Genomic DNA, 22,109 nt, shown 5'->3' with positions numbered 1-22,109 from the left:
TAAAAGTTGTGTCAAGTGAAGCATGTTCAACAATCAGGCTTAAATAAAAGGAAAAAAAGCGCAAAATTTCCCGTCAACGTGTATTTAAAAGCAATTTTATGACTCATAATATAAATTTTGATTTCTTTAGATTTTTTTTAAATTCCCGAAATTTAGGCACTGTTGTTACATGAGTAAACATTCCGTTTCATGAATTTTCTGACGAGGTGGCTTTCGCACCCCCCCCCCATGAGCAGACAAACCCTCCTAATCTCCCTATGGGAATTCTTGAGAATTATAAAGGGCCTCTGATGAATTTGGTAAAAATCCGACCTAAACTGTGGATTTGTATATGGAACAAACACACAAACATACATCAATTTTTCTGAAAAAAGATGTCAATTGTAAAACTATACAGAATATTTCTCATATCATGCTCCAAAATTATTCAGAATGTCTCCGGGGGGAACTGGGAAAGGGGGGTGTAGAGACATTTCTTGTTAGATTGGAGAGTATCTTAAGTCCAAACAAAAATAATCGCAAAAAATAATCCTAAATAACAAGAAAAGCTTGTAAAACAATTTATTTATACCTTACCGTTAAAACATTAAATACATAAAATCAATAAACACATTCCTTTTAATAAATAATTTTATTTGAAATCTGAAAAATCTTTAAAATAGTTCCCCTGACTTTGCTACTATTGCTGAAACAATATCTTGACAGAAAAACTAATAAAAGCACTCTCAATGATCCTTTTCTCATCATTACTTGACTTCTGGATAAAATCAGGTATTACACTGTTGTAAAATTTCTTCATACATATGATTATAAATTTTATGAACATTTTGAAAAGCATCGTAATGGAAAAAATGCCGATCGTGCAGACATGCCGAATGATTGCCAATGACGATGGGAATAATTGAACAAAGAGCAATCTTTATTATTTTGAGCAAGCAAATTACGTTGTTTCTGAAGTGCATACGCGAAAAAATGTTTTTAAATTAAAAAAAATAATAATATTTCATCCTAAAAAAAGATCAGCAATTTATAATTAAAATTTATTGGGAGGAAGATTAGCACATTGATCATAAATGCTACTTTCGTATTCACAATCATAAAAATTAATGTATTAAAGATAATCAAAATTTATTCTAAAGCTACTATGTATTAACTCATTAAGTTTTTCTTAAATTTTCACGCATTCAATTCCTTTTTAGTATAATTACTCAACAAAAAAAAAAAAAAAAAACGAAAAGAAAATATTCAGTAAGTTATTTTGATTTTGTTTATAAAACTCTTTTCTTTTTGCAGTATCTTGAGTACAATTTTGAAATATCATTATGTTCTGTTTTCTAATACACACTTTTAGTTTTTTCCTCCTAATCAACTAACAGTGATTTAATCCAAGACACATATTTTTCAACCTTAGTATAAATTCCAAACTTTCTTGGACTAGAACATCCTTCTCCCCAACTCACTACACCTGCTAGAAACCACCTACTGTCTTTTTGCAACACAAAAGGTCCACCACTATCCCCAAAGCATGTGTCTGGTCTGTAACTTTCCGCATAACCGGCACATAGCATATTATCTGTAATTAGATAATTTGTACTTTCTTGGCACAAGCTATTATGTACTAATGGCAAATATGCTTCCTGAAGAGTTAATGCCATTACAGAATCTCGCACGCTGACTCTTCCCCATCCAGTAACTACGCCAAGCATGCCAGAAGGAATTGTTTCAATAAAACTTGGAGGAGGTAAACAGATCGGAAGTATGTTAGGTTGAAAAGTTATAGGTTCATTTAGCATTAAAACAGCAATATCATGTTCGCTAGCTGTATTTCTTTGACTAGATATTGGCTTGAAATGTGGATGAGGTATAAAACTTTGCACGCCTCGGATGACTTCACCTTTCTCTTGTCGTCTTTGCTGCTTTCCAAACTTTACCCGAACTTTTTTTTGAATTTCTTCCTGCGTCATAAAATCGAAAGACTCTTTATTGGCTGATTTAAAACAATGTGCTGCTGTGACTACCCATTTATCGGATATGAGACTACATCCACAAAATGGAGGTTCACGGTCTAGTGACAGCATACACATCCAAGGAGCAGATAGAGGAGTAGCTCTGCTACCGTCTATTACTCTTCGAGATCTTCGGGTTGCAGCTATTACAGGCTTTCCGCAAGAATTTTTGAAAGACGACGAAGTCAAATTCTGTGCTATAACTTTGATAAATTTGGATATTTTGCAATGATCAAGATTTCGATGATGAACAATGCACGAATAATTTGCCTGATCACTGTAATTAAAGCTAGATATGTTGAAAGCTGTTGATGAGTATAAGCTATTTCCGTCCTTTATTGGCGTACCATTTTTAAACCAATATACATAAACTGTCGAAACATTAGCTTCGCAAGATATTGAAACGTGTGAGCCTAACGTTGGATATAAGATTGAACTACTGTCTTTGAAGGAAATACTACAGTTTCTAAATTCTGATTTCTTTCGAGATTTTTCAACGACAGATACATTCACCGCCCTCAAAATATTCAAGTAACCATTTTCATGTGACAAACAAGTGTATACACCTTGCTTTTGTATCGTTAGGGTCAAAGTTCCATCCGTATTATGTACTGTTTCAACTGATCCATCACTTGATGACCAAAATTTCTGTTTTTCTTCTGAAACAACATCTGCATAGCAAGAAACATTCTTCGTTTCTCCGGGTGCAAGTATTATGTTTTCCACAGCTACGGTAGAGCATTTTTGTCCTGAAAGAAAATTTACGAGAAAAGGGATCAATTTGTGCGAACTTTGTACTTTAAAATGCATTTGCAAAATTCAAGTGGATGTAAGAAAATGTAAGAGTCTTAAACATAATCGATTTCACAATATTTAGTGATACTCTTTATATTACAAATTAGTAATTAACTTTTTATAGGGTTTTAAATATGCAAAAGGATGAAAAGGTTTGTGTATAGCTGATTTGTGAGGTAATGAAATAAATAAAATAGCCTACTGAATACAATCGCTCGTGAATTAATGACCTCTGTGTATTTCATCTATACATATAATAAAAAAAGATGTTTGTGTGTACCTTGTGTGTGAAAACGGTAAGGCCTAGAGAGATAAAATTTGGTATACAGGTGCAATTTTTACCAACGATGTGCACCTCGGGCTTCGATTTTTGATATTTTAATTAGAAAAAAAGTTATTTAATGTTTTATGTGATTTTTAGCACTTTTAACTTCACAGACCCCGAACCAATCGCGCCAGACAAATTTTTTTGTGCTATAGTGTCGGAAATTTGATTGTAAATATGATGAACAAAAAAATTTTGAAAATAGAGCAATTTTCGTATTTTTTATGAATTTTTGAAAAAACCTTTAGTTTGCATTTCTTCATGGGTTTAATTTTTACTTCCTTTTACAAAAAAGGAAGTATTGTATTCGCCAAAACATTTTCACCCAAAAATCCCCCTTAATTTCCATTTTGCTCACCCCCAAATGAATGTTGAGGTTTTTTTTTTTTTTTTTCAACCCGACCACACATGGATATGTGCCTAGGAACATACAGACACCCAAAATATCCATTTTGGCGATCCCCGAGTTAATTACAACGAATTTTCTTGTGACGTCTGTACGTACGTATGTATGTGCGAGTGTGAGTATGTGCGTATGTATGTGTGTATGTGTTTATGTATGTCGGATAATTCAAGAACGAAATGTCCTAGAAAGTTGAAATTTGGTACGTAGACTCCTAGTGGGGTCTAGTTGTGCACCTTCCTTTTTGGTTGCATTAGAATGCTCCAAAGGGGGTCTTTTGCCCCTTTTTGGGGGGAAATCATTGTTAATTTCGATGTAAACTCAAGTGGTGTTATAATTTGGCGATATATCACCAGTCATTTAGTCGCCAAGTTTTGTTGCCAACTTGGCGACAAATTTGGCGGGTTTTTTTAAATTTTTTTTTCTTTTAAAAAATTTGGTTTTAATTTGGCCACTGTTGGTGATATTTAGAGAGTAAACTATTGAATCATATTAAAACTGCCAATAATGAGAAAATGACATTAAATTGGAGTAAAAGGAAGTCATGTGATGCACACATCAGCTCGGTTTCTAAACTCATCCCGTGAAAAGTATAATAGCATCTTTTCTAAAATTTTACTATGTAGTAGTGAAAACATTTCTTCCTCTCTAGAAAAAAAAGTTTCGAAAATATTCAAAAGTTTTTTTTTTTTTTTTTTTTACAATTCCTTAAAGACTTGCTTTTTTTTCTTGGTATTTCGTTTGCCCCCCCCCCCCCCCCCGAACGTTTTGCTAAACATTCGATTTCGGTTAATCGATCAGACCACATCAAGACGGGATCATTTTGGTCTCAGTCCCTTTTTTTTTTTTTTTTTAATTTTCAATGAAAGCGATTATTTTTATTCTTGGGGGAGTACGGGAACCACAGAGAAACCATTTTTTGTGCTATTTTAATAAATAAGTAAGCGCGCTTTTTTGCATGATTTTCTTTTTGTTAGGGAATAAGATTGGAGGTTAGACGAAAATAAATAGATAGACGAGAAAGTTTAGATATAGATCGAATGGGTAGATATACAGACATTTAGTGTACAAAAAATATTATATTATTTTTTTATTTAGAATAAATACTTTTTTCATTGAAAAAGATTGTTAATTGTCATCAGAGGTAAATTTGCATGGATCTAGAGAAAGATAAATTATAGGCGGATGGCGGATGGACAGGGCCCGTCATTTAAGAACAACAAGAGGTCCATAGCCCCCCCCCCCCTCGCCGCTACGATTTGGAAAACATAATGCTTTCACATAAAAATAGACGCGGTTTTTGTTATTTTCCGACAACTTGGCGCAAAATGGTGAATGACAAATAAGCAAAACAGCCGGCATAGGCGGCTGCTTGCATAGAAAGGCGAATAGCGTAAAAAGGCGAACCAGCTGGTCGCGCAGGCGGTTAGTACAAAATAAAGTTTTATCTGTTATCAAACTCCTTCTAAAGAAACAGTTTACACACTCGTCTAAAAGTAAATCGCATTTGTGCAATTCCACGAAAAAGTCAAACCTTTGTCCCGCACGTGACGGTTCATACATTTCATTAAAAAGCAATAATTTTAAAGGGTAATGACGAAATTCTTTGCTTAAGAAATTACACATAAGTCTGTAATTTGTTAAGCAGAAAAAAATTGTTCATTAATAGTTTAAAGTGTTATTTTTAATGAAATATGTGAGGCGTCACGTGCGGTTCAAAATGCTTTCCGTGGAGTGGGTCCACTTGCAGTTTATGTGAAATTTCATTAAACATACCTCATTATAAAAAGAAAAACAAAATACGGACAAGAAATTACACTAGAGAGAAAATGCAAATCAGGGATTATCAAAACAACGTGTCTGTTTCATCGACGAATATTTATTTATTTATTTAATTTATTTTGTTTAATGTGTTTATGGAGTTATTTACCTTTGTCTCACGATTCTCCAAAATTAACTGTAAACTATTAATGTACACACACTTTGAGCTTTCTAATGTCATGAACTGCACTTAATCTTTTGACACTAGTAGAACTCGCTTAATTCATAAAACATCACCTTATCCGGATGTGAGTACAGTTATTTGATAAAAAACTTGAGAAAGTGAAGTTCGAAACGTAAGATGAGTATTTTATCTCTATTACACTCTTGTCAGCTTCCTGAGAAAGCACCGTTACAAAGTCTGAAAGATGAAAAATTGTTTCCATAATCAGAGAATGAATGGTACTCAGATCAGAAAACTCAATCTGAATTGTATCAATTATGTGAAAGTTTACATAAAACTCAAAAGAAGTACTGGAGCTGAGCTTACACACTTATTATATTCACAACGCGCACCCACACTAATTGTATTCAAGGGCGCCCCGAATTCAAACTTTTGAGAGGGTGGAAATTATGTATTTGCCGAATGGAACTCCAAATTTCGCCGAATGGAGCTTTCGGAAGGTCACGGTGACCTCCCGTGACCTTCCATCGTGGCACCCTTGATTGCATAAGAGTATCGGATAGCCATCAGAGAAAAGATAAGTGTGAATGAAATAATATGAGTCAAACATCCTCAACCTAGCGAGATAGGATTATTTTAAGTAATAGAAAAAAAAAAGAAAGGGGGGGGGGAAGCACCTACAATTATATTGCAAACAACATATGAGGCAGTGAGAAGCAAAGGGATGTAAGTGGCAAAATTAAAAATTTGGAGATAACCAATACACAAATGGTAGGTGAGACTCTCGTATAATCCACTTAGATCCCTTTGCTTCTCACTGCTTCATATGATGAATTCAGTAGGTATCAAACCCATCTCAATCCATTTCTTGTTTTACAGGCGGGACAACAAACATTTCACTGTGCCCATTTTTTTTTTGTTTGGTATCCTTTTGGTGTATGACTTATAGTGTGTGATCTCTGGTGTAGATTTCTTTTTAGTGTTGTTTTTTAAAATAGCTGCATAATCAAATAATTTAGATAAAAATAATCTGGATTGAGCTGGTTCTTAGATGAGTCGGCTACCTTTTATTTTCTTCTTTTCAAGCAATAAAACATGTTCTGAATTAACATGTCACAATTAAAAAAAAAAAGAGAAAAGAGATTTGAAACAATGTTACTAGAATAATTTCAATTAGGAGGAGCTTTTTCCTGTTGGTGTTCAAAAGTTCAAATTTAAAAAAAAATATATATTCAACATCTTTTTTCTTTTTTTTTCTCTTTTAATCCTTCCTTTATATTCATTTATTATTTTATTTATTTATTTTTTTTTTTTAGCTATGCTGAAAGATAAGTTTTGTTGCCGCTTTAGGAGTATATTTTACCATTACGAAAAGGTATAAAATCCTACCTTTTTTTGGTAAAAGTACAAAAACTTTATTTAAAAAAAAACGGATTTTTTTTCGTTAGAAGTTTCTGAAAACTAAAAACCCTTAGTGTTAGCTTCAATTTCCATACAAACTTCGACTGGTAAACAATTACTTAAAATAACTGTTTTCCCTTTGTGAATATGCTCTGATATAACTGAAATTACGCAATAAAATTTGGTATTTAGATTAATCTGAGCACTCTGAGCTTATCTTTGTTGCCAAACAATTCTAATCAGAATTTTGAAATTAGTGCTCATAATTTTTATTTCACTAATTTAAAAGGGTTTAATAGATGTCGGTTGTACGTGTTTTCCAGTGCGCACGCATGATAGAAGTGTTTCTTTCAAATTTTCCCCTTGAGAAATCAAGATTGTCTACTGATATCCCTTTTGCCGTAACTTGGCGTTAGCTCCTTTTATTCGATTTGTGATTGGTCCATAGTCAGCCACATGATATATTTCTTTATGTGGCGAGTAAAGGTAAGGTGATGCCGTATTGCCTTGTCTCGTCGGTGTGATTTGATACCATTTATATTCTCTGTAATCAAACCGCACCGAATTATACTAATGGAAGCTAAGTTTTTGGAGATAAAAATTAACTTGCAATAAAAAAAAATATTACCGTCTGCCTTTCTTGCATGTAAAACTACTGTTTTTATTTTTGGTTACTAATTTCTCATTTTTTTTAATATATATATATTTCAATTTTTTGGCGTTATCTTATGTTCTTACACTTGCACACATTTTTTACCACACGGATCATTTATTTCTGATGTTTGTTTTATGCATTATGGTATAAATTGTAACACATTACGAGTTAGAGTTATTTTTGAATGACATTTAGTTTGAACAAAAAATATGAAAAGAGTTATAATTTTTAGAAACCTGGAGTAACCAAAGCCAAGAACAGGAAGTAGAAATTGGGAAAGGGGTAAAAAAGAACGTTTCAAAATAAATAAATAAATAAATAAATAAACATAAATAAAAATAATAAACTCTGTGTTAAAATCTGGCTGCAAATCCATGACTGTGAAAACTTTTTTTTTTTTTTTTTTGCTAGTGGGGCTGCGCTTTAGCTCCTCGGCATTAAAAGAGAAAACTATGATATGTAAAAAAACAAATTATTTTTATTATTTTCAGGTCGTAGACAGGGGTTGGACAAAATATGAACACTTTACAACAGAAAAAGTGAAATAACCTAAAACTCAGCGAATAATTTTGAAACTTTAAACATAAAAAACAATAATATGAAAAAAAAAAAGATGCTCTTATTTAAAAACATGTGCGAAATTAGGAGTCAGCCTGCAACGGGGTTTTATAGTGGTCATTCCTAGGGTTCCCCTGTATCTCAGAATGCAGATTTGAATATGAAATTATTTAAAAAATTTTGCTGTGTTTAACTTAAGAGTGTATTTTTTATAGAATTATCACTTATATTCATAAAGGTAATATTTCTTTGACGCATTCCATTTTTTCCTTACGTTTCTTACTTTTAATTCCAAACGCTTTTAGTTAAAATGTCGAAGCTAAAATGTCAAACTCGTAGTCTGTCCAATTTGCCGTCCCAAACGATCCCAGATATGTTCATCAAATCAGGGGATCGAGTAGGCCAGAGAAGGTAACAATGTGGAAGAGAAATTTCACTGACACCCTTGCTGTGTGACCGAACATTATCCTGTTAAAAAAAATAGCTCCTTAAAACCTTGCCATGTATACTAACACATGTGACTGAAGCATGGCACAAACGTACTATTAAGCTGTCATGGTGCTGTGGATTAATGTTAGGGGCGACCATGTATTATATGTTCTGGGACATGATAGTATCACAACAGTTGCAGATGCGGTGTGCCTCTGGAAACAAAAGTCGGATTTGGGTCTTCACATTGTCGTCTCCATTTGGAGAAGTGTCGTGCTCGACGGGATTGAACTGCAATCGAAAAAATCCAAATCGTCTTTAACGACGAATCCAGATTCAATTTGTGCAAAGATGACAACCGTGTATGCTTGTGAAGAACCGTAATGAACGTTCTCATTGTGTTTTTGCTTTTTAGCTGTACACCGCACCCACAGCTGAAATGATATCATGGGGGGCTATCGTATACGACTCATGGCCACCTCTAATGTTGCTCCACAACATCATGACAGTCTAGCGGTGCGTTTGTGGCCTGCTTCAGACATATGAGTTGGCATTCATGGCGGGGTTAACAGGAGCCATTTTTTAACAGGACAATGCTCAGTCACACATAGTAAGGGTGCCTGGGGATTTCCTCGTCTTCATTATCACCTTCTCTTGCCAATCCCCCGATTTGTCGCAAATTGGGCATATCTGGGATGGCTTCTGACACAGGGATCGCTAATTGGACAGCCTACGAGTTAGATTAAATTAGTGGCTTGCTTACAGTGAACAAGGAATGAGATGACGTAGAAAATCGTACAATATAAGTCTCAATGCTTGTCAGTATTGCCTCGTGCATTCATGCTAGAGGGGGGTCTAATAGGGTATTGACACCTCCATAAATTTGAAATTATTTCTATAATAAATGAACATTTTGTAATCACTTTCTTATGCCAATGTTTTCCTTATGTATGTAAGAATTTCGTTTCATTTTCACAATTTCTTTTTGGTGCTTAATTTGTTTTATATATTGTACTACCTACAAACTTGAACATATCAATAAATTAAAAAGGAAAATAAAAGCTCCTAATTCACAAATAGCGAAAAAATTGGTGACGCATTTCTGGCTTAACCCCAGAGGTTAGCCAATTGTATATCTGCCACAAACACCAAAAGCTTATGTCTTTCATCTAGAGAGTTTTGAAGGATGATTTCGACGATTGTACAGTTTTTCAACTTTTCAGTTGGCACATATTGCTCAACTTCTCTTTAATAGATGGATATACTGAGGTGGTTTCGAAAATTAAAGTTCAGTGTATCGCCATAAGGTTGCACGCCTTTATTGTTCAAATTTTAAAATGTTATAAAGATTAGAGACATTCAAAAATATCTTTCTTAAGAATGTAAAATTTAACTTTTTGTGCCAAGATATTTTTGTTGTAGAAAATTTAGAGCATTTATCTAAATTTTGTAGCTTCATGCTTGTTGAATTAATACAACAACTGACAGTTTTTTCCCCTTGACATGAAGCTCTGAGAATATTTATCTAACTAGCAACAGATGTAGAAAATTTAGAATATCTATCTAAAGTTTGTAGTTTTATGTTTGTTGTATTGATACAATAAATGACAGTATTTTTCGTGAAATGAAGCTCTGAAAATATTTATCTAACTAGCAACAGATGTCGAATTCGTACGTTTTGCCATTCTTTAGACATAACAATGACAAATGCTTGGCTATTATAAAATCATGTGCGGAACATGTGCATCAAACGGGAAAGAAAACTGAAAAGTTGAATTTTACTGATTTTGCTTTGAAAATGGAGAAATCTTTTGCAAGATGAACACTAAGTCCATAGGTTAAAAACAAAAAGAGAGCGGAATAGAGAAAGGAATAACAGGAAAAAAAACACTATAGGCTAACTCAGCTTATTCTTCCAAAACCAGTGTTCCAGTATGAAATTTAGCATTGGCCTAAATCGGTCGACAAAAGAATCCGATGTAAATAAATGCAAAGAATTCCTCCTAGCTGTTTGTGAGAAATGTGATGTAGGAACTTAATACGACAAAAGTAACAACTGTTTTAAAAATTTAACCATAATTTAAATTTTTGAATATTAGAAAGTTTCTGCAACTTTTCATCTTGTTGCAGAAATGCAACAATCAATTACGTTTCAATAGATTATCTAATTAACAATGTAATTTTAAAAAACTTTTATTTACTTTAGATCGATTTATTCTAATTTCTAATGTATCAGTATTTTTTCAAATCGGAGTTGTTGATACATAAAGGGTTAGTGATTAAAATATTTCTCAATTCAAAAAGTGATGAGCTTTGAAATAAAAAAGCATAAAAATGGTAGAACAAAAAAACATTTTATGCTCAAAACATTGAAGCAAAGAAAAGCCAATCACGGTTGAAGAAACATACTGCACCAATTCGGCTTGCTCACATCATAGGAAAGAGCCCTATGATACAATCAAGAATAAGAAGGGATTCTGAAGAAAACAGTAGGGGAAAATAATCAGTACAAAAGGAAATGTTCAAAATGTTCAATAGGAAGTGAAAGAAATGATGAACTTGAAAATTTAATAAAAACTGAAAACATTTTCATAACAAAGGAAGGAAATATTACTCTTTATAAACGAATTATTTGCCAAAAAGAACTTTTAAATGTTGGAAGTTTTTTCGTTAATACCAATGCAATAATAAATTATGTCATGCATTATAATGCATTTCTAAAAAAGAAAAGTTTTAAATAATAATAATATTTATTATTATTTTTTTATTGTTGATGTATTTATTTTGAAAGAAACATAAAAGGTTAATGTGACTTTTATGTTTTCAAGAGTAACAGAAATTTTTCTTACGTGCCGATTATAGTTTTGTTTAAAAAGAAATTTACTTCCGGGTCTCTTTGAATCGAAGAGAAAATTTAATGAGCAATTTATGCAAATAATACATTTAAAATTACGAATATTAAAAGGAAGAAATAAAATTATCGTAGTAATTGATTGATGGTCTTACTAATTGAACTAATTATCCATAACCGGAATTCTTTTCAATTTTTTTTTTAATCCTCTTGAATATTTATAATGATGTCGACATAAAATTGTTCTCTTTTTTTTTTTTTTGAAAATATCGGATGATCAGAAAATGAGAACACATTTGAAAAATTAACAACATCCGGAGTATTAGGGGAGGGTGGCCCAAAGCGTGTAGGTTTTCAAAGAATGCTCAAAAATTGTAGTTTTTGGATATTTATCGCAACAATTCCGGTTTTATTTCCTAGCAGGATTCTTGAACGTCAAAATAAAAAGGGATTTTTGTATTGTTTTTCAATTCCAATATTTATATACTATCAAACTTTTCAAGCATTTTAAAAACCTGCTTTGCCCTACCAGGGAGTCCAAAGAGCGGGTAAGCTTAACTAATTGTGATTTGGTACAATTGCCAATCAAATATGAAGTTATAAATAATTAAAATAATTGACTAGCTACCTGCCATTATAAAAAAAATATAAACAAATTGTACTTATCCAATTCAAAGTCAGCACATTTGTTTATAAAACATAAAGAAATAACTGATTAAATTAATAGACTAATTAGTTGCCATCCTAAAAATTAACTTTTTAAAATTATACTTATACTATTGAATTAGAGAATGTAAGTCAGCACACGAGTCAAGAAATTTTAAATAAATATATGATTAAATCCTATACTCGCTTTGTCCGACCCCCTTTGCCCGAAGGCACGTTTTTTATTTCAATAATTATAACCTTAAATTTAAAAAAGAAACAAACGAAATGACTATCGTAGTTTGTAGGTGGATGGTGTCAGAATAACTTAATATTATTGACAATCAAAAACAAAAAATGAGCTGGTCTTCCACTAATCACAAGTTACAAACCTCATTTCGTTTTTTTTTTTTTAGAAATGTATCATTTTTTTTTATTTTAGGCCTGGTTGCGCCATGCCGCTTCACTGCTGCTTCGCTGGGACTGATTAAAACTCGGGGGTGTTAATGTAAGCACGACATACGTATGCATCGCCGCTTACACACCATGGGGGGGGGGAGGCATACGAAGGCCTACCCGCTTTGGGAGACCTACCCGCTTAGGGCCACCTTCCCCTATGTAGATATGTAAAAATTGACACACATTTTTGAAATGACACGGGGTTTTATTATAAGCGCGGAAAAAAAAATGTTGAGACATTTACGTTGGATGTTATTTTTTAGCATCCCAATTGATGCCGGTCGATCGCGATGGACTGTTGACTTCAGGTATGTACTACATATTCGGTATATTTCATTTTGGTGACCTTGTTGACCGTTAAGTTGAAGTTATAACTTACCATCTGTAAGTATATGCGCAAAACAACTGCGAGAACATGGCGCCGAGTTCACCTGTATTACATCATGGATGGTGTTCAAACCTTAAGACTTCAAGGCAATTTTTTATAACAAACAATCAACCATAAGTAACATAATCTTGAAGAAAAGGACGAGGGGTATAGAGGTGCGCCTTTACTTCCGGACCACCCTGTTGCATAGTCGAAATGTTTTTCTCCCTCTGACCTAGGTTTTTCCTTCTTCTTTTCAAAAATATTTTTACTAGAGAGAGCTTCAAGCGTTATTTGCTTAATAATTCATTTGTCTCTGCTTATTTTAAAAATTATTTACATTTTTATGGAAATAAAAAATAAATTATGCGCTTAAACTGTTAGCGAAATGTTAAAACTCGAAACATTTAATTAGAAAAGTAAAGAATACTTCTTTAATAGTGTAGGTTTAAGGAAAGTCTAATTACGAAAGCGAGGCAGCTAACTTGACCTACCTTGAGACTTGCATTTTGAAAAATGCAGATATATGATGAACTGTACCAGTTAAAGAAAAACATAAACAAGATACGATTTGTTTTCCTTTAATTAATAAAAAGTTTAATTGCATTTACTTATTGGTTCAAGGTGAAATAATTGTCCAACGAATAATAAACATATTAATCCTTTAATGCTTACTTATTTGGAATTAAATTCTGCGAAAACAAAAACCGTTCCAATTATAAGGTACTAATTTTAACATTTACGAAAGTAAAAATAAAATAATGTAGCTATGTACGTGAAAAGATTATAGTTTTTCAGCAAAGCGAAGCAAAAAAAAGGCACACTTTTGACAAATCATTCATTTTTAAAAACTGAAAATGCTAGCTAATAATTTACGAAACTGGTTAATGTTAGTTTTCTGTAGTCTACTGTATAGAAACATTGAAAATAAAATATCAAAATATTCTTACAACAAATTCAAACAAATATTTTATAAAATGTATTTATAACTAAAAATCTATTGATGATCTTGAAATACCTTAAAGTTTAACGCTTATTAACTTGGATTCTACATTACAAGTAATAATAAATACCAAAAAATAAAGGCAGATGTGGCTTGGGAGACTGGCCTACAGAAGCTATAATTTCATTGAATAACATGAGCTTATAATGTTGAACTTATATTGAAACAACAAATCGAATTAATAGGCGTCAGTTAATGCAATTAAATTTATCAATCCAACAACATCAACTTCAACATTCTAAGCTTATGTTATCAATACAAACATGACTTGTTTTTACTTCCTTTTACAAAAAAGGAAGCATTGTTTTCACTCAAAAATCGGCCTTAATTTCCATTTTGCTCGCTCCCGAATGAATATTGAGTTTTTTTTCAACATGACCACACATGGCTATATGCCTAAGAACGTATAGACACCCGAAGTATCCATTTTGACAATCCCCGAGTTGCTTACAACGAGTTTTCGCGTGACGTCCATATGTATGTATCTGGGTATGTGTGTATGTGCGTATGTGTGTATGTATTTCGCATAACTCAAAAACGGTATGTCTTAGAAAGTTGAAATTTGGTACGTAGACTCCTAGTGGGGTATAGTTGTGCACCTCCCTTCTTGGTTGCATTCGGATGTTTAAAAAGGAGTCTTTTACACCTTTTTGAGGTAAAATCATTGTTAATTTCAATGCAAACTCATGTGTTTTTTTTTTTAAATATGGTTTCAATTTGGTCATATTTAGAGAGTTAACCATTGAATCACATTAAAACTGCTAATATTGGGAAAATTCATTTGTATAAAACATTTTCTTTTGCTTCAGTTTGCTAACTTGGGATGAAAATATTTAAAGTGTTTATTTGCTTACTCCGAGGCACTATTATCATTAAATTGGAGTAAAAGGAAGTCATGTGATGCACACATCAGCTCGTTTAGTGTTAAGAAATTTATCAGTCTCCTGGGTGGGACCGAACTACTAATCATTCAGTTAGGAGCCGAATGCGCTGGCCGATTGCGCCCAAGGAGCGTTTGCTACAAATGAATAGTTAAACGATTTTCTGTAAACAAAGTTCTGCGAATGCGCGTCGAAAGTATTAGAGGGGGGGGGGGGAATGCTTTTTTTATGCCATTTGTTTCAGTTCACTCCTGCCGCCAACCTCCCAAAAAAAGCAGTTCCCAATAATAATAATATATATTCTTTGCTTTTCAACTTTGCCATCATTTAGTATATCCAACCGTGCGCGTAAGCGGCATGTTCATTTTCTTCTTTTACCTTCCGACTTGCTATGAAGTCTGAAACGTAGATCCTTCGTGCAATATTTTGTACTTACTTAAGTATCGAATAAAAAACCGAGTGATAAAGGAGAAACGGCAGCTTAATCTGAAGATCTCATTCTTTGAGCTTAAGCTCCAAGTACAAATATAGATTGAAATCGCTTCAACGTATGAGTAGTTCCAGTTGAAACTACATGAAAATAAAAAATAAATTCAGTTGCAGAAATCATAATAAGTTAAAACAACGGATTCACTTCAGTAACTGGTTTAAATGGGTAAGTGTGAGGGAGGAATGGATAAATGTGGAAAGCAGTTTAAATTTACAAAATAGGTTAGTTGGTGTTGCGATAAAAAAAAGATGTTTCTTTCAGTTTTTTGTTGGGTAAATCTTTCCTCATCTATATTAAAATAATTGAATTGAACATATTTTAGAAAGCATTTGATCGTCATGAATGGTTTGATATTTTTGCGAGCACATTTGAACTTAATATGACTAATAAATTCAAGTCATATCTCGATAACTTGAATTTAAAAACATTTCCAATCATCAAATAAATAATTTTTAATAAACAGCAGGGACAAGTTGAAGAACTAGATGCAAAGAAGAGGACAGCCGGTTTGGTGTTTTACATTAAATTATGTGAAGAAAAATATTATCTTTCTTTTCCTGTAAAAGAACGAGACGTTTGCAACCAATTTTTTTAAAAGACATTAAAGGAAAGGAGCTGTAACAGGCTACTTTTCAGGAGAAGAACGGTGCAATCCTCCATATCACAACGAATCATTTTGAAACTAAAGTTTTTTTTATTACAAAACCAGTATCGTTTTCTTATCGGAACCAAATATTACTTGAATATTATTGAAAATCCAAGTTGCAATTGGACTATTACGTTTAGGTGTGCTGAGCAAAAATTGTACTTCGGTTACATTATACAACTTTTCAGGAAAAGAACAACGATTTAGTAACGAAGTACGAACTGTATTTTATTAAAACGTCATTTCGGTTGGCTACGTAGAGGTGAATTGCAACGTAATATTAAATACGAAGAAAAAATATTTTTTCTTTGTATTTAATATAAGGGCCATTCTTCAAAAAGTAACTTTTCTGTCACACGCCTTTTACAGTAAAAATTTTAAGGAACAATTCATTTATCAATGATTTTTAATTTCATCAAAAATATATTTATTTAAACTAACCAAAAATTTTTTAATAATAATTTTTATTTTAGGATATTTTTGGTTCACAACTTGTGAATTTTCACCTCCGGGGCATGTCACACACCTTGTGTAACTGTTTATGTTGCTTAAAAACTTGTTTATTTAAAAGTATTTACTTATTCATTTATTATTCCTTTCACCAGTGTCTCAAACACTAATTATTTAAGTATATTTAATTTTTTAATATTGTGTTTTAGTTCGTTTTTGTAGGACAATTAGCCATGTCACACAATAAATTCTCACCTCCGTTACCTAAGCAAAAAAGCCATTCCTCATTAACATGTGGCAGTAATGACATCAAATTTTATTCTCCATGATACAAGGGAGCCCCCTTGTTTATTTTCAGCCATAGTTGAAGTTGTGATATTTTTGTCGAAAAAACAGAAAGATATATTTTGCTTTAAAAACTTAGTGTGGTTATTCTGACTTCTTACCTCCGTGAACTTGAACTTCAGGGATATAAATTAATGTAAAAAAGATGTGAATATGTTCTCATATGCTTAATATGGGCAGATTGTAGCAACGGAGAAAAAAAGTTCCCTGAAAAATGTATCAATTAGGCCTATATTAATGGAAAATTCCTCGCCTCCGTGAATCTCACTTCCGTGACAACTTATCAATGTCATTATTTCTGAGGTGAAAATAAATGATGGAGGGGAAATACATCAATAATAGGCATTCTACTAAAATTATAAATTGCCAGTATATCTTCAAATTTAATAAATACTATTTTTAAACATACATTTGAAACTACTAATTAAGCCGTACTTTAATTAAGAGAGCTTAATATTTTATTCCCACTAATCATTAAAATAGCCAATTGTTTGCACAGTTAACAAAATTACAACTTTGATATTCAATTGGCCTCGATTTTTAAACATTAAAAGTTTTTTTCTTTTTTTATTTCCTTGAACAAGGCATTTTTTATTTCTTTTTTAAATTTATGAGAAAAATAATTGGAACTTAGTTGGGCTATTGTTTATGGTTACTTCTAGTAGGTAATAGTTTCATGTAAGAATGAAAAAAAAAGAAAACAAAGGGTTTCGAAATTGAAAAATATTTGCGTTCAAAAGTTACGTTTTCGGGAGAATGACCCATAAGCGTTTTAATAAATCTTCAAAACTATTTTTTTGTGTGTGAGTGTGACTCCTGCAAAAAGCGGAGTTGTCCCGGTCTTGCACCGTGGTCTTCAGCTTAATATCCCTGCTGTTTATTAAATCTGCTTTATTTGGTGTTTGGAAATGTTTTAAAATTCAATTTATCAAGATGCAAGTGGAATTTAGTAGCCATATCACGTTCAAATGTGCTCAAAAATACAAATTGAGTACGACGATCATGACGATTGAACATGATGAACAAATATTCTGTAAAATATGTTCAATTCAAGTTTTAAAAAGGTGGAGCTGATTCCATCTTGCACTGAGGTCTTTAACTTTGTAATCGAAAAACAAATATATGCATAAATAGATAAAAAGTTATGGAATGATAATTACCGATTGGAATGCAAGTTGGAGCAAGAGCTGACCAATGTCCATCTGTTTGGCAATGAGATACGTTGGTTCCTCGTAGTACAAAACCACCATCGCACGTGAAAATTGCTGTAGTTCCTCCTCTGGACTGGAATCTTACAGCACCATTTTTCAAGTTAAACGTCTTTGGGCATCTTTCTTGGCTGTCCGCATGAGTTGAATGACAAACATCTAAAGAACCAATAATGAATGTAAATTTGCGCGAATAATACTTTCTCTCTCTCTCTCGTCTTGCAAGCTGTTCAAAACAAAACAAAATTCAAATAAGACCGGACTAAGGGAAAAAAGAAGTTCAGTGCAGGAGAATTCCTTGAAATTGGGCTTCGAAGGCATGCTATATGTGTGTTCAAAATGGAAGCTTTTGAGCAGAATTCACTGGTGAAGTTTTCATGTTAGCATAAATGAATAATAATATTGGGAAAAAAAACAGGTATTCACTTTTTATGGTTTTTCGACGTGACTGAATGCATCTGTGAATCAGTTACTCTTCATTGGGCTCTAATTAATAAGTTAGTGATTGATTTTGGTAAAACGATTGCGGAAAATAATTTTTTGCTAACTTCTTAACTGCTAAGGAAAAACGATTATTTCTGAAAGTAGCACAGATTTCATTTCATGCACTTAGGAAAGATCTTAATTGGGTTACTTACAGAATAAGATGAGAAACAGGTTTACTTTCAAACAGTGGAAGAGACTCATCTCACTTTAGTAGGTGACCTTGTCGGAAGACAAGAGTTTACTGCGCGCAACAAAGCCACCGTCGAGAAACAACGGAATGGTAAAGAATATTTCTTTTGGGACAAAATCCCAGTGTGGCGCTACTGCTAGGAAAGGGTGGAACCTTTATTTCTGGGGGAATAGCAAGAAAAATGTAGGTGAACTAAGATGCGCTCGATTTTCGTGCGCATACTTATTTACAAACTGAAAAAAAAAAAAAAGTGCCCTGCTATGCCCTTAAATGAAGTAGATGGACATTTTAAGGACAAGAGCTGGATTTATGTCGTTATGAAAATAGAAATGCTAGTATTGAAAAATTATTCAAACTTATTGAAAGTGATTTAACATTATTACATACTGCAGTAGTACGTTTAGATATGGCACTGCCCAATTTAAGTGTCTCTGATTTTAAATGCTGTATTACTAGTATTTTCCTTCAAAAAAGTTAAAACAATTAGAATTATTCAGATTTGGTTGGAGGGATTGAACAACAAACTGAAAAATAAATCACATTTCGGGCAGGGAGGGTAAGTTTGCATGTCTAAAACTTGGGGAGTGGGGATTATGAATTATAATTTACTGGTTCAAGCCATATATTGCTCTTATATCTGCTACTGATGTTTTTCAGAATCAATAATATGCAAAAAAAAAAAATGCACAGACAGTAATTTTGAACAATGTATAGCACATAAACTGGTGACTGTGTTGTTAACTCCATGACATAGCAAAAATTACCAACTTTCTTTATTTAATAGGTTCAAAGACTTCGCGATCTGCAGCTCACAAATTTTGGCATGTTCATTTTGTAAAGATCGCTTGCATAAGACATTTTGTTGAGTGCAGGTTAACATAAAGTACTCCTTCACCAATCATAAGGATGTTCTTGAGTAGCCTAGCTGCAACAAAATCTTATAAGCTATTGTTCACCGATTAGATCCTTAAAATCAGAGAGTAAACAAACAAATCAAGGTCAGAAAAAGCTAAATTCTCTTTGAAATTTCGCTGAAGTAAAATGTTTCAATAATTTGTTCCTTGTTAACAATTACCCGATGTCACTGGTCGTGTAGTACTTGTTCTGCAGTAAATATAGATACAACTCTTTTCAGAGTAACTCTACACACAACTAATTTTAAAACACTCAAGTGGCACTATAAAGAAACTCTGTCTAGTATTAGATAAAGATAAGAAGTTAGAGACAAAAAGTTATACAGATGCCGAATTTTTTCTGCAGATCTTTTGCACTATGTTATATTCTATATATGTTTAGTTTTTGCAATTAACCTAAAATATATATACATACAAAATTATCGTTTATTGCGATAAAAATAATGTTTTGTAGCCCTGTGACAAATAATAGAGTTTCTCAACCTTTTTTGATCCGCGGACCGGCAAGTGCTTTCGAAAAAAATTCGTGGACCGGTGATGGTTTTTCCTCTTTTTTTTTGCTTTTTTTCAAGGGAAAAAAACTTACATTTACGGACTGTCAAAAATACGTGATTTTTTACGGACTGGTGAGTTTTTCCCATTTTTTCATTGCAAATAAACAAACAAAAAGAAAAAAAACTTCGGACTGTGCGTCCGTCAAACATTTTTGCGAACTGCTGAGGGTTACTTCCGTTTTCTTCAAAAAAATAAAAATAAACGAGCTGTTTTGTGCATCACACGACTTCCTACATAATTAAATGAAAATAGTGCCTTGAAGTATAAGCAAGGAAATGCTTTAAATATTTTCACCCCTAGTTCGTTACGAACCAATGCAAAAAGCGTTTTACAGAGATTAATTTTCCCAACACCGAGAATTTTAACGTGATACAATGGATAACTCTCTAAATATTGCCAATAGCACCAAATTGAAACCAAATTCGAAAAAAAAATCATCAAGTTTATTACCAACTTGCTGACCAAAACAAAAACTAGGCGATATAAGACAAATGTTCGCCAAATTATAACATCACTTGAGTTTACATTAATTTTCACACTGATTTCCCCCCAAAAAGGTGTAAAAGACTCCTCTTTTAACACCCGAATACAGCTAAAATGGGAGGTGCACAACTAAACCCCCACTAGGAGTCTACATACGAAATTTCAACTTTCTTCGACATACCTTTTTTATCTGTGCGAGATATGTACATACATACATACATACACAGACGTCACGAGAGTCATAGTTTTAATTAACTCGGGGATGGTTAAAGTGGATATTTCGGGCGTCCATCTGTTCTTAGGCATATATGTACGTGCGGTAGGGTCGAAAAAAAAACACTCAACATTCTTTCGAAGATGAGTAAAATGGAAAATTATGCCAAAATTTGAGCGATTTTTTTTCGCTAATACAATACTTCCTTTACTGTGTAAAGGAAGTAAAAATGAATTAATAAATTACATAAACGAATCCTTACTTAGTGCTAAACAACTGTTACAAAAACTATATAAATATTAAAAATAAGATAAGTAATTATTGTAATAGCCATACATAAGTAATGATATTGCTGACTAATCATGAAAAAGTACGAAAATTAATCACAAAATTCTCGTAAATCAGGAAAAGCATATTTTTATTATTATTAAAGGATATTATACTTATATTGCTTTTTTTTTTTGGAGCAATGATATTTTTTTAACATGGACAAGCTAAAATCTCTGAGGACCGGTCAAATTGTTTTGTGGACCGGTGCCGGTCCGTCTGACCACCGGTTAGAAGTCGCTGACATGGAACTGCGAGAAAGTAGAACTACAAGTTCAGTAAGAGCTGTTTCGGTATTTGCTTGCAACTCGGCTTTCCGGCTATGGCGCGTTATTTGTAGCTTTGTACATAGAATACTGCCGTGTTCAGGTAAACGGCAGTATCTACAAAAAATGAGTTTTTGAGATACTTGAAGGAACGCGTGTTTGATTTCCCACTAACATTAATAAAATATTAAAGTTTAATTTTAGGTGATTCTATATGTTTATATCGAAATATTTTTGGGGTAATCTGTTTCAGTTTGATTTTTTAATCAAAATTTTGATTAATGCAGATACTGCCGTTTTCCTGCTCTTCGCACTAGTAATTTTCATCCACTTTTGACTGGTAGTTAGCAGTAACTGCACAATATGCTATTGAATGACCAATAATTACAGATTCGACATAATACGTTATTACGAAGTATATTCATTGCAAAGTGAATAATATATTTTGTTTTAAAACATAAATAAATACCATGTATACACTTGACATAAATTTAAAATAAATGAATTAAATGTAACTTGAAAATAAAAAGAAAATTTTATTTTCTTACATACAAAAATGAAAATAAATGCCTTTATGTATATATGTTGGTTTATTATTAAAAAAGATATAACTTAAATATGTATCAAACAAAATGACCTACATACATTTGATAGAAATTTAATGCAATAACATATACGTACCTACCCAAATACCAGACATACTTGCTTATTTAAACAGTCCTTGCTAAATCAACTCAGATTTCTAGTTTATATTTTTTGACTTTAATAAAACGTTGAATATTAAAAAACTTCCCCCAGTAGATTTTCTTCTC

General features: G+C 32.6%; 1 protein-coding gene across 1 annotated transcript in view; it reads right to left on the bottom strand.

Annotated features, from left to right (window-relative positions):
- Positions 1 to 1,302: 1,302 nt before the first annotated feature.
- Positions 1,303 to 22,109, bottom strand: part of LOC129231684 (transmembrane protease serine 2-like) — a 33,175-nt gene continuing 12,368 nt past the window's right edge. The window contains exons 2-3 of the mRNA XM_054866047.1: positions 17,815 to 18,021; positions 1,303 to 2,755 (exon numbers count right to left, since the gene is read on the bottom strand). Coding sequence (XP_054722022.1) covers positions 1,362 to 2,755; positions 17,815 to 18,021 — 1,601 coding nt within the window. The 3' untranslated portion in view covers positions 1,303 to 1,361. The remainder of the gene's footprint in view (positions 2,756 to 17,814; positions 18,022 to 22,109) is intronic.

This window comes from Uloborus diversus, chromosome 10 (assembly GCF_026930045.1).
Source record: "Uloborus diversus isolate 005 chromosome 10, Udiv.v.3.1, whole genome shotgun sequence".
Classification (NCBI taxonomy): domain Eukaryota; kingdom Metazoa; phylum Arthropoda; class Arachnida; order Araneae; family Uloboridae; genus Uloborus; species Uloborus diversus.
This window is presented reverse-complemented; position numbering and strand designations above follow the sequence as displayed.